This window comes from Calidris pugnax, unplaced genomic scaffold (genome assembly GCF_001431845.1).
Source record: "Calidris pugnax isolate Ruff unplaced genomic scaffold, ASM143184v1 scaffold9, whole genome shotgun sequence".
Taxonomy (NCBI): domain Eukaryota; kingdom Metazoa; phylum Chordata; class Aves; order Charadriiformes; family Scolopacidae; genus Calidris; species Calidris pugnax.
Window position 1 is genome coordinate 7020845 of NW_015090778.1, and position 14201 is coordinate 7035045.

Genomic DNA, 14201 nt, shown 5'->3' on the forward strand with positions numbered 1-14201 from the left:
CAAAATTTTATCTTGAATATCCAGTTGATAACTAGCCAGGAAAACTCACATTTCGAGTTCTCTGCCCAGCCATTAGCCTCAAGGACATGATCTTGAGCAATTTCAGGGTTTTCTCCTCTGTAGTTTTCAATGTTCATGGGGTCCAAATGGCTCAACACAGTGGTGGATAAGAGAAAAAAAAAAAAAAAAAAAAAAAAAAAAAGAAATGCAGAAAGGAAGCGTTGTAAAAAAATAAATAAATAAAGGAATCGGCTGAAATCCACCCGGAGCGTGGCAGTTTCTCTTCTTAAAGTGCAGAAGCTCCTGGAAAGGTAGGAGTGCAGAGGCAGAATATAACGTATTAAAAGATCAATAGCCTACCTGAAATCCGGTCTTTCTCCATTACTACAGGATATATTTAGCATCCGCGTGTCACGGCCGTCCCTTTTTTCGGTGGCGTCCCCTTCTTTCCCCCACTCTCCCTCCCTCCTTGCCTTGCCTCCTCCTCCTCTTCCAAAAAAAGCTCTTTGTCTGGTCTAATTTCTTCAATCTGTTGCAATCATGAATGCATCCAAATTACCACATTTCCATGTGCTGATCATATGTTTGTGCTCCAAACTGAAGTAGCTTTGTCTCTTTGAAATGAAAAGGAAGAGTAAGGGAGGAAGAGAAAGGAGAAAGAAAAAGGAAAAAGGGGGTGCATGACCCGAAAAAATCTCGTAACTCCCTGAAATACTCCACCAGGCGCAGGAAAACTGGAAATCCCGAGTCCTCTGTTAAACAGTCTTAAAGCTACAGCGTGCGAGTGTCCAGGGGAACGCTCCAGCCTCCACAGCTCCCTCTTAATATCCACCAGGAGATGCTTAAGGAACTTGGCTCCTCGCAATAACAGAGCGAACAACTCATCCAGCTTCTCAAATCTCTCCTCGCTTCCCCAGTCTTATTTTCCTGCTATTTCCTCTATCCCCTCCTCCTTCCTTGGCTCCAGCATTTTAAAAGAGCACCACAGATCCTGCGCGTTTCCCCACCCTGCCAGGTCTGAAGTTTCGATTCATGCATAAACTATTCGGGTTGATGAAGGCTGACTTCATTCCCAGCACAGCATCATGGGCTTCTGCTGCTGCTGCTGCCAGGCAGGACCCGAGCGCCGCACACGTTTACTCGCCCCGTGCGACCCGCCGGAGAGCTTTGCCGCCGGCCCTGGCACCGAGCCCCTGCTTCGCCTTCCTCCCCCTCTGCAAAGTGATAGCGAAAGCCTCTGCCCCAGGCAGAAGTCCTCGGTCTTCTCCTGGGTCCCACGGAGGAGCAGAGGTGGGATGGGAGAGCGGTTTTCCTTCCCTGCGATGCCCAGGGCTGGGCACGGGGATGCAGAGGGAGGGGAGCAGCCCGTGGACAGATCCTCCCCTCTCCCTGGCCGGGATGGAGGGATGCGCGGCGGCGGCGATGGGCTGGTCCCACTTGGAAACTTCCACTTGGCCAGTGGCCAGGGCAGGCAGCGGGGACGTCACGGTAGCACCTCTGCCGAGACGGTGCCCACGCTGCCCAAACTGCCCCACACGACCCTCCCGTGTCACCCACCCCCGATTCCTATTGACAGCACAGAGCCTGAGTCACCCAGCCAGATGCCAGGGCACAGCCTCTGTCCCCAGAGCTGGCAAACAAGCCATCCCCTCCCGCAGCCCAGAGGCCGGGATGGCACAGCTGCTACGTGAGCCAGGCGCGCTGGCAGCACACCCTCGTGTGCTCAGCACTGTACACGTGACGCTTTTTGTCCCAAAATGCTCACAGCACACACGGAAAATCACAAGTGCAACACCTGGGACAGAGCCTGTCACCTTCCCCCATAGCATAAGCAGAAGGATGATTTCCTTCCTAGCTGGATGAATAAACTTCCAAGGAAAGACTCCTGGTGCTGCCAGGACCTTTGGATAGTCCAGACCTACCTTGCATCGTGTTTCAGTATGAAAAGTCCCAGAAAACTTGCATGTTTCCCCATGCAGGAGTTGATGGAGAGTGACTGTCACCAAACCAGAGAGAGGAACACAGCTAACACCAAGTGGTGGGGTCAGGCCAGGACCCTCACTGCACAACAAATAGCTGGTGGGCGGCAGCCCCAGGACAGTCCATCCATTAGGGAAGTTTCTCTCTAATCCCCAGTGGGCTATTCCCTGGGCAGGGAGGATTCAATTCCTTCCCAAACTCTTGCTCTTTCTCTACTTGCTATTAAAGCTCTGCATGATCCTGCTGCCAGTGCCTAAGGCACTACAGAGGGGACAATAAGCAATGTTTTCCCAGGCACAGACCAAAACCGTGCTTCCTGCCCAAGACCTCAAAGGTGCCAAACACAAAGCAGGGATCCCAGGGAGCCACATGGCCTCATGCAGCACAAAATCCAGTCCAACGCCTCCACCAAGCAGCCTTTATTGCCAAGCTCCTTACGCTGGAGAGGAAGGGAAAAGCTCAGGGGAAGTATCAAGAAAGGAAGAAGGTGAATGGAAAGGAAGAAGGGATGGGGGCAGCACACATGTTTGTAAACTTTAACCCATCAAGGCCCAGGTGATGAGGAGGGAAAAGGCAAAGGCATAATTTCTCGCAGGGCATATCACCACGAGGCACTCAGAGAAGTGAATCCAAATGATAATCAATGCACATAAAAGCACCAGGTAGATGCTCTCATTCAAACTCCAAGTCCTCAAGCAAATTTTAATGCACTCCTTTTAAAGGTGCGGTCTTGTATCTCCGTTTGAACTAGTGGTAGCAAAGCCCTCCATCCACCACCGCTGGTAGCAGTGCCATAGGGGTGCCCGTGTTTGAGAGATGTGGGTGCTCGGCCATGCCATGCCCATGATGCCCATCAGGGTTTGCTCCCTTTGAAGGTACAGGTCCAGCAACCTGCATATTACAGCGCTGGGGGTCCCTCACCCTCCTTGGTTTTGGAGAAGCTCATCACATGCCTTTTAAAACGGGTATTTAGTGCTCTATACATTGTACAAGTCTATATACAGAAAGATAAATATATTGCACTCTGTTAAAAGGACCTGGGGAGAAGTTTAGCACATCCAGGATTTGGAAGGGGGCAGAGAAGACTCTCCCCTGGTTGGTGCTCTTTTCTCAGGATTCAAGGCTCCCCAGGGCTGTCTTTCGGCAGACCCAGGAGGAGAGGGAAGAAGCAAGAGCAACTTTTAAGAAACTGCTATCTGCCATAAAGATAAACCCAATTTCCATTTGCAAACAAGAAGCTGAAACAAAGCAGGAGCCTTGCTCCACCACCGCCCCGTGCTTGCCGAGGCTGGCACGGGGGCACACGCGCTTTCCCTCGCCCCACCTCGCAGGTTTAAACATTACCAGCAGGAAGCACTGCCAGGTGCAGAGAAAGCTAGGAAGGAAATCACAAGAAAGAAAGTCAACCAAACCCTGCTCCAGGCTCAGTTTGAATTTTATCTCTCTCACACCTTCCCTAGGCTGGCCCAGCAACGCCCAAGCCCTTTGCTAAGCAATAAACTCCTTGTTGTGCACAGACATGTAGATACACAGGGAAGGTGCTGTGAAGACAGCACCAGCTCACCCCCATCTGTGGACACGCCACAGAGCCTGGGACACCAGTGGGAAGCCAGGAGGAGATTTAGGACTATCGATGCTGTCACCAGCCACAGCACAGCAGAAGCCTGCACGCATTCAAGTAGCTCCTATTTGCAATTCCTTGTCCGCCTCTCGGGGTTTATGCTGTGATTATGTTCCTGTGGCATTCCATTCAACAGAAGAGTTATTTTCTTTTCTACCTGGTTCCCATAGTCACAGCTGGCCACCAGGCTTTCAGCAAAGCAGCCAGGTATCACCTTATAGCCCCAGCCTTGCCGCTGAGAGAGCTGGAAAGGATGAAGGCTGCAAGTCCCTGCAGGGGTCAGAGGTTCAGACTGCATTGACAAAGGTGCCGGGAAGCAGCCAGAGACTTACAGGATCTGGAGAGGTAGGAAAAATGGGGATTCAAGTGGTTCTTTCACAAGCTCAGCTATCTGCAGTGCTGGGGAGCTGGGAGGAGAGCACAGAGGGCGAGGACACTGCGGCGGAGCGGAACATACCTAAATCAAATTATGTTCAGTGAAGCACTTTCACAGGAGGAACTACAGGTCCAAACTCAAACAGCGCAATCAAGTGTTACTCCATTATATTCCCTCTATGCCATTTACCCCCAGGCAGGACCCAGCCAGCAGATGACAGCCTCTGCTGACTGTGTGCTCCAAGAACCTTTCATTTACATTTATATAAGCCTTGAGGATGGAGAAGAAAGCAAGCACTGATTAGAATTCTCCTTCTGATTTGTAAAAAAAAAAAAAAACCAAAACAAAAAAGACCAACAAAAAAAACAGCAAACCCCAAAAAGATGAGGAGACGCACCTCTTTCCAAGGAAAGTACTTATCCCTCTGAATGCTGCTGCCCTGCTCTTTGCCAGTTATTTTTAATTTGCCTCCCCACTCCTCTTTTCCCCTCTCCCAGCTGGGTAGATATGGAGTTGCCTGCCCTGGCTGCAGCTCTTGGCTGCTCCACATTTGCTGCCAAGCGCTATTTTGACCCTCCCTGATTATTTCTTATGAAAACCTGCATTTGTTTAACACAGGGGAACACAGATCCTTCTGAGTTACCACTTTTCCCAAGCCAAAGCCCATGCCCAGGACACAGAGTTCATCACTACCCATATGACAGTTGCAGCAGAGCATCTCCCCTCCCACCCCAAGCCCACACAGCCCCTCGAGATGATGCCTACATGAGTCTCCTTCTTTTCCATTGCCTCCCTTGGAGGGATGTATCTTTAAGGAGAGCCCCTGTGAGGGCTTCTCCTCCATGCTGGCTCACAATCTCTCTGCCTAAAAGCCTCAAACTGCCGGAAATCCCTTGTATATCCTCCCTGGGCTTTCTGCTCGCGCTTTAACACTCATGTGCTGAAGTATTAATAGCAGCTGGCAGTGCAGAGCGAAAGGCGAGGCAGGAGGACTGGACACACACCCTCCCAGAGAGGGCAGGGAGTCTCACATAAATGTTAACTCTTCCATGATCCTCCACTTATGCTTTCCTTCCTGGACTCCTCCCTACCACCAGTCTTGCCCTCTCAGTGCTCACTCTTCTCCAACTCTCTACCTGAGACGCCAGAACAGAGGGTTACTCCGTACCTGATGGTTTGTGGTCATTCCCCACCAAGCAGTTGCTGGGGGAAAGGAGGATTCCCAATGGTATTATTGTATTTGTTCTTCTTTTGAAGACCAGCCACGTGCTCTGCACCCTCCTGCCTCCTGGCCAGGTCACTGCAACAGCTCCTACCTGGCAGAATGAGACATCAAGGAGAAAAGTCTTCAAGAGTTAACACCCGAGTCTTGCAAGCACACATCTAGTAACATCTAGACGTAGCATTTTCATCTAGTAGCAGAATTATCCAGGCCTGACACCTCTCTGAACATCATAATATGCTTTTGACCAACAATTAAACTACAAAATATTTAAACCAAGAAGGAACTGCTCCATCGAGTCAGTCAATCAGGAATACCTCTTGCTACTGGTGTTTTTCTTAGACCTCCCTCATTGCTTTTGCTGGTCCCAACATTTTGGCAGAGAGACTTCACGCTTTGCGGGTCAACCCTGAACATCTACAGTGCTTTATCCACCAACCCAACTACAAAATTTCCTTACAAACGAGTCATCTCTCTGCAACAAAGGGCACAAAAGGCTGCGCTCCCATCCCCTTTGCAGTCCTAGACACAAGCTAAATATAGCAAGGAGTAAATCGGTGCTCTTCTGCCTAAGGTACAATTAGAGGTTTTGGTAAACACTAGCCACCGCCGGATGCGCCGGCCTCGGAGGCTCAGAGGATGCCTGTGGTGGGCAGCCAGGGCTCGGGAATTTGCCTCATGCCCACGTGATGAGGGACACCAAACCTTGAGGGGAAGAGGGAAAGTTGAGCAGCCACGAGCTGGTCTGTCAACACGCCCGGGAGCCATTTGAAAACAGACGTTTCAGCAACAAAAAGACAAAGAAAACAAACTCCACGGAGAGACGCACGTATTCAACCAAGAGAAATGTGACCACACACAGCAGCTTAGGTAACCAGCGTGGCAGGAGCCAGCACATACAGCCCAGGTCAAGACACACCAGCCCTCCTTTGGTTTGTTTTTCCCCTGTTCCCAAGGGGACGGGTGCCAGACACCACACACACACACTTCCATAGCTGTCCCACTCCTCCAGTGCCTCTTGCCACCTTGGCTGAAAGAGTGTCCTTTCAGTCCCCAGCCCCAGAAAGGCACCTCCTCGCCTGCTCCATCAGCTCTTCCATGGCACCTTGGGTCAGCCCCATCCCAGGGCAGCCATGCCCCTCATAGGACATGGCCTGGGACTGGCAGAGGTGATAACAAATATATTTCTCTCTCCCAGGGAACTGTTCTCTCCTCTAGAGGACTGGTTTAAGGTTTTTTTTTCCCCTCTGTCCTTCACAATGAGATGAGACAAATGAGATAAAAACATATTCCACTGCTATTCTCCTTCCCTGCTCTCCCCCCTCTTCTCTGCTGCAGCTGATGTGAGGTTCTTTCAAAAGGGCATTAGAAGCTTACTCCGGAGATGTCTGGTCCCAAGGTGATAAATAACCTCGCTCAAGGACTACTGCTCCTGTCCCAAAGGAGTTGCACTCTACCTCTACGTCTCCTTTCCTCAGGGGAACCCTGTGGACCTCATCAACAAACCCATATTACGCTCCAGTGGGGGAGATGATTATCTAATAAACACAGTCAGCAGCTAAAGCCTGCAAATATTACAGAGCATTAAATCCCCAGTCATTCCTGAGCTACTGATTTATATTTCACTGTCTCTGGGTTCCTCACACCGGAGCCCATAGCGCCAGGTGCTGCATGAAGAAAGCATCACAATATCTACCTACACACTGGCGATGTCCAGTAGCCTTTTGGGACAAAAAGAGGCTATACATAAGACTGGAGATGAATCACGGGTATTGTAAGGGAACAGGATGACAAGCCAGCGCTCAGTGCATCCCTTCAATACCAAACAGGCCCACGGCACCTATCACTACTCCTTAATCTCTTGGCTGTGCACACAAGCGCCTACGCTCCCTCATTCACTGTAAGTAATGCACATCTCTGCTCGAAGCACGTGGGAGCCCCACAGGGCTCTCCCGGGCAGTTTGGAGCCCACGTGTCTGCGTTACGCAAGACCCATCCTCATGTGTCTGTGCAGGAAACCAAGCACCTGGATGGAGAGCAGGGCACCTCACTTTAACTTCTTGTTGCCTGGAGTTGGGTTTTCCTGCAGAGCTGTGCTGCTGCAGGAGGGGACTCTCCAGGCTGGCTGGTGACCCTTCGCTACTTCGTCCTCGTGATGAGAAAAACCAAGAGGACACATGTCAAACGAGGGTTTGTCACTAGGGAGCCCGAGGAGAGCGAGCGGTGCATGTGCATGGGAAGGCTCTTTGGCACGGAGGTCCATGCAGCTGGGGTGACCAGTGTGGTGCTTAAAACAAAGGGGAATAGAGGCTGCCCAAAGAAATTCATATGACCTCATCTAGGGACACATCCAAAGCAATGAGGCTGCAACCACAAGGCTCTAGTTAACCCCTCTGCTCCTCCATCAAGGCAAAAGGCACAACCCGCGTGCACAAATAGAGAGATGCACTGCAAAGAGATGTTGTGCATCCCCCACAGCTTCCAGCTGGACCAGAAGTGCTGCACTCACAGCCTGGATCCCAGTATGGCAACGGGAAACTAAAAAAGGATGCAGTAAATGTTAGGACAATCTGAAGGTCTGGACTAAGGTTTGCAGGAGAGGTTCCCAAACTCAGTGTGCTCAAATACCCTAATTACACGTCAAGGGCTATGCTGTGTGGTGGGGTACCCGTGACTGAGTTGCAGGAGATGTGTGATAGTTCTGGCAGCATTTCCCTGGGGAAAAAGACCTCAAAAACCTAATGGTTTTTATAGCACTCTGAATTAGCTTATGTAACAGTAATCATGTACGCTTGACTGGGGAGCCCCTGGCTTTTGACATTTCTTTTGTTTATTTCCACTATTCTGGTTAACTTGTAGCCTCACATAAACCAATTTCTACAGTTGTTCTCTTACAAACTCCAGGCATAATGAGAGGAGATGGTCCTCAGGGCAAGGTACTAAATCAAGAGATGCAAACAGCAAGATTGTTGCCGTATCTACCTTTAACTCACTGCATGAATTTGGAGCATCCTAAATTAATGAACCCTGCTGAAATTAGATGTTGAAGTGATGATACCAATTTAAGTTTTGCCCACAGCTATGTGTGTTCAGCTCGTCCACCCACCAGGCCATACATCTTTCCGTTTCAGTGCTACAGGGAAGGATCTCTAGATTCACAGGCAATGCAAAGAGCACAGCTTTGACCTCTGCTGCCCTGCTTCCCCCAACTATGAAATCATCAATAACTATTAAATGGAAAATGCAAGGCTTAACCAGGGAAAAGCAAACTAAGACAAGAACTATCTGTGTACGTCTTGTTGAAACTTTATATTCTCTCCACTTTTATTGCTACCAGCTCCTGCAGAGACCTCCTGGGTGCCCTGGGCAGCACGACAGGGCAGTGCCATCGTGGTCAATGGGGTTCTGGAGCTCATGCCCCAAGCAAAAGCTCACAGGCTCATGCTACGACCAGCACCTTTCAATCATCTCCCTCATCCTGCAACTCCAGCCCACCCTTGTCCACACACTGTGACTTCTGGCCCTTCTATCTACTCCCATCAACCTAAAGGGTGGACAAGGGGCTCAAGCTGGTGCAGACCACAAACACGTCAGGCGTGGGAGTCCCTCTGCTTTATACCCAACGAGACAAAGTGCCCTGACAAAGGTTTCATGACATCAGCGAGTGCCCCTTTCTAATGCTGGCCTTGAGCTTCATGCCTCTCTAAATTATGCCCTACGCTTCCAAAAAGCACCGAGACAAGTTGTGGTTGACCCTCCGCCAACTGCTGATGATGCAGAAGTGGGGCCGCTCAGCGCCCTGTCTTTTTTGGATGGAAAAGCTGTGCCTGTCCCGGACTGCAGCTGGCCCTGGCAACTTGCCCCTGCTCCACTCGGGCCAGCTCCAGGCAGCCCTGCAGCCACACAAAGGCTTGAAACAGGAAAGCTGAGGCACCTGCTCCCCTCCCACCCCTTCGGGACCACTCTTGAACAAAGTACCTGACCCACAAATAACACCGGTGCAGCAGCAGTACTGCTGCAACGCAGCTGGAAGGCTTCCTCCTCCCTGCATTCATCTACAAAGAAAAACCACGCTGTTTTAGCTAAATCAGTAAACTCTACCTTTTTCTGGACCCTCCTGCATTACCCCCGCCAGGGAAGTTCCTTCCTCCTAGCAAAAACTGAATTGTAGCCTGGAAACAAATCAAAGTGCAGAGCACAGCTGGCTGCCCGAGAGGAATACGATGCTGATTTCTTCCACTCCAACTGCTCTGAGGCTGTTTTCTGGTCAGCTCAGGAACACATCGCTGCTCCGGATGGCAAATGTCAGCACATATTTCTCTCTTTCAAATTCATCAGGTACAGTTATAGGAAAATGAAGTGGGAGTAACTTCCCTAACACGCAGTTCTTAACTCTGCAAAAATATTGCCCTAAACTACCCACATCAGGCGATGGTGGTATTTTAGGGGCCACAACTCTGAAACCCTGATGGAGCCTTTTATAAAGGGCTTCTTCACACTCCTCTCCTCCCTCTCTGCCTGTTCCCATGTTCATGCTGAAGAGAACCTCCAAGCCACTCCCAAAACTCGACCTTATGGGCAGAATCCCATGTCCTAATGGAAGGGGAAGAGTGCCAAGTTCCAGCCATCTTCCTTGTCCTTCCAGTCCTCCAGCCAAGGCCACCCCAGCTCCTGGAATCAGGCTGCACCCCAGGATGGTGCTGTTGTCCCTGGTGAGCCACAGCCCCGAGCTGGCCCATCACTGAGCTGCAGGAGGTGAGGACCATACTAGCAATGATGTGGTAAGAGGGGGCCAGCAGTGAGCCCAGCTCAGCACTTCCAGGGTGCTGGATGTCAGAAGTTGTCTCTGTACAATAATTGTGGCCTCTCTTTGTATAGCCTGAACCTCCTTACAACCGTGAGACGCCTGCACACTGTCTTAACCAGACATCTCCCCCTTCCCAGGGCATTCCACTTTTGCAGTCAAAGGAAACCCAACTGAGACAAAGCACAGGATGCACATATCCCTAAAGGTAGCCACCTAAAGAAATTATGGCCCCCTATAATTCTGTGTGGAAATGGGTTCCTCCAAGAAGTTTATTCTTCCCATCCTTAAGTAAGCACTCTCAGACACTTTCTGATAGTCTCCAGCTCTCTCCATCGACCAGACCAGATGAGTCCCACCTCACTGATTTACCTGAGACTATGCAGCAAGCTTGTGTGAAACACAAACTGAAGCTCCAAAGCACCAGGGTTGCTGCTCATGGAGCAATATTGCATGCCAATGCCACACAACCACCTTCGAAGAAACAAGAAAAAATTGAGGAGTCATAGAATAATGTTTCCAAAAGAGGTCAACATCACATCTCCAGGTTCCTACCACCACCGCATACCCCAAGGCAATATGTGGTGTCTGGACGACCGTGTAGCTGTCTAGATCCCAAGAGCTGTGGCTATGGAAATGCACGTCATCCCTTTCCTTGCTTAGGGTGGCAACGAGCCCAAAGCAACCCCTTTCTGTGACGCTTCGCTTACAACCACTGCTCAGTCATCCCAACCCCAATTTATCTTTTACAGGAATAAAAGCTTCTGGGTTCAAGGCCAGATGTGCAGAGGGGAAAATTTGGACTTGAAACAAGGGGAAATTGAGCTGCAGTTATATGGGGTCGTAAATATTTACTGCAATGTAAACTGGAGCACTGAGCTGCTCATTTGATTTTAACTTGAAAAAAAAATATTAAAATTTAAAAGGTCTCTCACCAGAAAAGTGGAAAAGTATATAATTAGAGTCTAAGAAAACAAGCTTGAACAAATGCGCTGTGTCTTTCAATTTAGATTCTCTACACTCCAGTTACCTTTGGAGCTGTACCAATTCCCATTTCTGTCCTCGGACATATATATATGAAAACATGCGGTGCCAGGGCTGAGACTGCAACCTTGTTTTTGCACATGCAGAAGATAAACACGTACTTCAGTTCAAAACTACCAGCTTCTGCGCTGGTGGCCAAGGTTTGAAGCATCAGCTTTAAAACACAGCTGAGTTCTTCTGGAATGAAAGCTCACTGCTGCAAAGCTTTAGCACCCAGACCGACACCGCAATTCCACACTAAATTATCACTCAATGCATTTTTCCTGCCATTTGATATCAGTTCAGGGTGCAGTGGCCCATCCTGACCATAATTCCATCCTCCCACTGATACACCACAGCATCAGGGTTGGAGATGGGGACAGTGCATGGCTGTGAAGCTCCAGATACAAAGCAGCAAGTGTCCCAGCAGCAGGACAGCATCACAGAGTGCCATGTCCCCTGTCACCCTTGTCTGTGCCATAACATTAATGTCTGTCCCTGTGCTTATCACCAGCGGCTGACGAGGGCCAGGCAGGCAGTGTCACAGCTCCCAGGGCATTTCAGTGCACGTTTAACCGGACATCTGTGACTAATCCCCATTCCACATGTGCTGATGCCTTGATACAGCAGAATGCTGAAGTCACCGCTCCAGGAAAGCATCCCGAGGGTGGCTTTCTCCTCCCACCCACGCAGAGGGAAAAGCTGAAAAGGTCTGTTTTGATAAGTACATCTGGGAGCTGAAACAGGATGTGAGGGCTGAGAAGATGAATTGAAATAGCAAATCGAGCCTGGAGGGAGCAACTGTGAGTGACAGAGAGAACAAGGGGACAGGAACGGACAAAAACCCTGAACCAATTGTGGCCAGAGCAGGGTGTCGAGGCAAGTGGGGTTCTTGGGGGGCAGGCTGGTTGCAGTGGAGACAACCGTCAGCATCTCAGAGAAAGCAAGGAAGCAAATGCCAAGGAGAGGTCATACATCTCAGAAGCAAACGTGAAGGAAGATTTTAATTGCAGCAAAGCACCTGCTGTGAAAGATGAACATCCATGATGTTCAAGAGACCCCAATTCTGGAGAAAGACACTTCCCGCAGAGGTTTGGGCCTTTGGAGCAGCATGGGTCCATCAGGGCAGGTGGAGCCAGCAAAAGGAAAAGCCCAGAAACGGGCTGTCTCAGCTTCCTTTTGTGTATTTTAGGTGACAAGACTGAAATGTTCTACTCCCAGGGGATAATGCAGGTAAGCACCAGGGACGTGTCTCTGTCCCTGGGCAGTCCCGACCAGAGTCACACACATGCAAACAGCACAACAGGCTCGGGCACTCCCAAGCACCGAAACTTCTGCTACTGCTTTCCTGAGGCTGCAAAACACCTTTTCAAGAAAGAAACTCTCCCACCTGCTTCTTTCTGAATCAGAAACAGCTTCAGAAACATTAAGCTGCAATTAGGAGTGTAAATTTAGTCACAAGCACATATAATCCATAAACCTCCACATCCAATAAAAAATAATAGCTAAGGAGAGTATGAAAGAGCCGCTCATTACTAAAGCTGTATTTCAACCTCAGGCCATTACTGCTCTCTGTTGCGCTGTGTTAGACCCCTTGAATTGAGATGGGGCTTTGTAATTATTCTCTCCGGATCCATTATTCAGTAAGTAATTAATCTTTTATTTTATATTGCCCTCTCTTTTCATATTTTTTTAAAATATATATACTGTTCTATTTTTATATATATACTGCTCTCTCTCTGCAGCATAGAAAGCTCTGCAGTTATTAGCAGCCAGCTTTGCCTTCCCAGCCGTGGCCATTGGACAGCAGAGAGGAGATGTGATTTCTGAGAGTTACCTCTTGCATTCTCTCTTTTTCAATTTATTTTATTTTATTGGATGAGAAAGTTTCAAATGGAGAAATTCATGCAACTTACTTGGACTCGTCTGGTCACTGAGTCTCCGAAGTCTCCCGCTGGAGGTCCGGGTGATTCCTAAAGCAAGAAGAAGGTTTGAATGAGCCAAGGGAGTTCATGTGAATATGATATATGGGGAGCAATCTCCCACTATGACTCTACATCTGGCGAGGCACATTTTTTGTTGGGAATCTGCTATGCACAATCATCTCTGCAACCGAAGGAATGTTATCTTTTATTTTAAACAGAAAAACACCTGAGAAGAGACCTCCACCTTTCCCCGAAGATATCAAACGTTATTATTCAAACACATTAAACCCACAGATGTATTTAGGGTTTCCAGAAAAAGCAGAGAGAACTTCTGAAATCTTTAAGTGGGACATGCACCTTCACCTCTTGCTCCAGGATATTTTATTCTAGAAACAAGTGCAGCACTTCCAGAGACAGGTCTCCTCGCTGAGAGGGGAAAGCAGAGGAGTTTAAGGACCAGTGCGTGCCCTGCACCGGCAGAGAGCTCAGTAAAGAGGCTCCTGCAAAGACACCACTTCCCAGGGGTGCTTGGCCTCTCCAGCCAGCTCATCCCAAAGGACAGCAGTGGCTCCTGCCTTCAGCACCGCAGGAAAACAAGAGGTGACTGCTCCCTGGCCAGATCACTCCCTGGGAACACGTTGTATAGAAGGACCCTGTCATGGGGTTAGACAGGCTGAAACACAGGATACATTGCGTGTTCCACACAGGTGCTAAACCAGAACACAGCAATGCAGATGTTGGACTAATTCTGCTCCATTTTTTAAAGAAAAAAAGCATTCATCACACTCATTGGGGTAGCACATGGTTAATTCATACGCACTATGCTGGAGAAAGGTATGTGAACATCTTAACCTACCCTACATCATACATTACTTTGAAAGGCAAAACCCAGACACACCTGTCTCCTCCATTCCCATACCCACTTCAGAAAGCAATCGGTAACTCCCCGACGCCTGCCTGCTTCCCAGACTCCAGGCAACATTTCTAATCCATCAGCAACTCGTTTAATTTCTCTGCCGAAGTCCCAGCTGCCGATTTGTAAAGTGGTGATTGCCACGACGCTCGTTTCCCAGGTACACTGAACAACTCAGCAAGAACCAGAATTCACCTTAGCAAGCCTTTGATTAAAGCCTAGCCATATGCAGAAACTATACATCAATTAGTGCCTCAGTTTCTCTTTTCTTAGCTCAATAAAAGCGGACACAGTAAATGCAGTGAACCACATCATGCGGGATGCTATTCTGAAACTA

At 49.2% G+C, this 14201-nt stretch overlaps 1 protein-coding gene across 3 annotated transcripts in view; it reads right to left on the reverse strand.

Annotated features, from left to right (window-relative positions):
- SEPT9 (septin 9) overlaps window positions 1–14201 on the reverse strand; it is a 164559-nt gene that overhangs the window by 105010 nt on the left and 45348 nt on the right. For 2 of the 3 annotated variants that reach the window (XM_014953219.1, XM_014953230.1), the window contains exon 2: window positions 12943–12999. In XM_014953219.1, coding sequence (XP_014808705.1) covers window positions 12943–12999 — 57 coding nt within the window. Of the gene's footprint in view, window positions 1–360; window positions 978–12942; window positions 13000–14201 lie in introns of those variants that run through there. The other variant, XM_014953248.1, reaches the window with a different exon arrangement.